Source organism: Trichechus manatus, unplaced genomic scaffold (genome assembly GCF_000243295.1).
Source record: "Trichechus manatus latirostris isolate Lorelei unplaced genomic scaffold, TriManLat1.0 scaffold00128, whole genome shotgun sequence".
In the NCBI taxonomy this organism is placed as follows: domain Eukaryota; kingdom Metazoa; phylum Chordata; class Mammalia; order Sirenia; family Trichechidae; genus Trichechus; species Trichechus manatus.
In genome coordinates this window covers 2,648,230-2,650,902 of record NW_004444064.1, presented here as the reverse complement: position 1 = coordinate 2,650,902, position 2,673 = coordinate 2,648,230, and the positions used below count along the sequence as shown (strand labels likewise).

The following is a 2,673-nucleotide window of genomic DNA, read 5'->3' as shown; positions in this document are numbered from 1 at the left end:
CCTCCCCTGCCCTCATCCCCCCCAGGCTGTCCTCCCCTGCCCTATGGCCCCCTTCTCTCCCTGGCTTGGTCCTGAGTCTCTGGCTCAGGCTACCCATGCCACAAATCTCCCTGACAGCAGAGGAAAGTGCGTATCATTTTATTTCCTTGGCAACCATCCCCTCATCGTACCATTTCTTTCTCAAACGCATAAATAAAGATCTTCAAGCCTGCGAGGAGCTTGGATGGGGGCGGGCAGGTCAATTCCTGGAGGGTCTCGCCCAGCGATCAGTTTTCTTTTAAGTGATGAGGGAAACCTCCGAAGGTCTGGGCCGGATCGCACGATGGGGCTTAAGTTTTACAGAGACCACCTGCCTGGTGGAAGAGACTGGAAGGGAGCTTCTGCCAAAGGCCGGCCACAGGCAGGGGCAGGGGCAGGGCGGGTCCTAGACCCTTCCATGGCAGAGTGTGGGGCGAGGAAGAGGGTCAAGGACGGCCCCCGGAGTCCGCTGGAGCGGCTCAGGGACCACTTGCTGAGATGGGGAGCAGCCGAACGAGGAGCACCAAGTGGGGGAGCTGGGTCAAGCTGGGTGGCCATGCCCCCACGGTCATTCCAGGCGAGCCAGGCGGGCCTTCCTGCCGCTGGCTCTGTGGCAGCCCCCGAGCCTCGGCCTCGAGACAGCCCCCAACATGACAGCGCCATCTCAGGCCCATCCAGGAGCAGAACGTCCTTGTAGGCCAGTACAAGAGGTTGCCTTCAGTTCTCAGTGGCTGTGCCTTCCTTTCCCAGGTGACACTGTCTGGGCCCCATCCATCCTTCCTCACGACTTCCTTGGCGTCTTAAGCCAGCACCCACAGCCGCACTTCGGGAGAAGGATGGAGTCCAAGGTCTCAGAAGGTGGCCTGAATGTGACGCTGACTATCCGCCTGCTGATGCATGGGAAGGTACGGGTGGAGGGGACACCGAGAGGGAGAGGGGTGGCTGGCCACCTGGCCTTTGGTCTTCATAATTAGCAAATAAATAAATGAACAATTTCACACTTACAGAGCAATTACAGGTACAGCCCAAATAGCATCTCCCCTGAACGCTTGAGATACAGATGCCAGTTCATGCCTGTTAGCAGACACCTGGCTGTGTGTCCTCTGCATACAAGGGTGTCCCTCATGACCACCCTGTGCCCATCCCAGCTGGAACATTAGCACTGGCAGACCCCGGCTGGCTGGCCCTCAGCCGCTCCCATTTCCTAGCCCCTCAGGGATACCCGTATAACAAAAGACCCCGTGCCGAGTCCTTTAACTGTCACCCCCTAGTCCCCTTCAATCTGGAATCACTTCCTTCGTCTTTCTGACTTCCATTTCTGAAAGCGACTGTCCGTTACTCATAACTGTGATGATTTGTCTCCGTGCTCAGACTGTCCCTGCTTGGCCAGCGGGGGCCCTTCACACTGGCCCTGTACCCTCACAGCACGTCCCCATCTCTCAGCACCCCGTCACTCTGGCTCAGAGTGCTGGCCGTGCTCATCTTGGATGTGCCCTGCCCCAGTCTTGGACTCGGCCACCTCTCCAAGGAGCCCTGGTTCCTCGTGGTGGAGGGGGAGGACTTCAGGAGCCAGGATCCAAGTGTGAGGGGGCATTTGTTACTCATGGGGCATCAAGGCTCCTAGGCAGAATTAGACTGCGTGTGTGTGTGTGTGTGTGTGTGTGTGCAGCCCGTGCATATAAACACATATATGTGCACACACATTTGCATAATTTTTGTTTCTATATTTGTCTCTTTCTATTGAAATCTGTGAGTTCACCCCAATTCCTCCAAATCCAGCCCAGTGCCCCAGGGCTCCCTGGGTTTTCTCTGTTCTGTGTGTGCAGTGAGAAGCTCCCAGTGTCTGTGCCGGGCCTCGTGGAGGAGCTGCCCAGGCCGTGCTGGCTTGTCCTAGGCTTGCCTTCGCAGGCAGACGGTGCTCACATCCAGAAAGTCTGGCTCTGTGACCCAGGACGGGGACCAGCCTCAGCCTCCTTCCGGCTGTGCTGGCTCGTCCTAGGCTTGCCATCGCAGGCAGACAGTGCTGACATCCAGAAAGGTTGGCTGTGTGACCCAGGACGGGGACCAGCCTCAGCCTCCTTCCAGCTGTGGTGGTGGCCGGCTGAGATTGTTGGCAGCTGGAAGGCGCACCACGCCAGCTCTCTGGGCAGCAAACGGCTCCCATTCCAGCAGCAGCAGCCACAGAACCCTGCCCGGCCACCCCACGCCTGGCACAGGCCCTGGGGGTGGGAACCGAGCAGCCTCTTGGCTCTGCAGTCCCTGCTGCTCCCACCCCAGGCCCTCACAGGGTGGGTCTCCACCAGGGAAGTTCCGTGCCCAGGACTGCACTGCACCGAGGAAACGGCTCGGATGTGGTCAGTGCCACTTTCGGAGTGAGGGCCATGCTGGCACTGCCTGGCGTGAGGGGTCTGGGGCTGTCAGGGCAGCAGCTAGGCCGGCCTCCACAGGGGACAGATACCCGAGAGCTCCTGCAGGGGCCCGGGGCTCTGTGGGCAGCAGCTAGGCCGGCCTCCACAGGGGACAGGTGTCCAGGGGCTCCTGCAGGGGTCTGGGGCTGTCAGGGCAGCAGCTAGGCCAGCCTCCACGTGGGACAGGGGTCTGGGAGCTCCTGCAGGGGCCCGGGGCTGTCAGGGCAGCAGCTAGGCCGGCCTCCAC

The 2,673-nt window shown here is 60.2% G+C and overlaps 1 protein-coding gene across 1 annotated transcript in view; it reads left to right on the top strand.

Moving 5' to 3' along the window:
• The window catches only part of PCBP3 (poly(rC) binding protein 3), a 187,442-nt gene that overhangs the window by 128,926 nt on the left and 55,843 nt on the right, over nucleotides 1-2,673 (top strand). Inside the window, exon 3 of the mRNA XM_023739057.1 lies at nucleotides 769-923. Coding sequence (XP_023594825.1) covers nucleotides 769-923 — 155 coding nt within the window. The remainder of the gene's footprint in view (nucleotides 1-768; nucleotides 924-2,673) is intronic.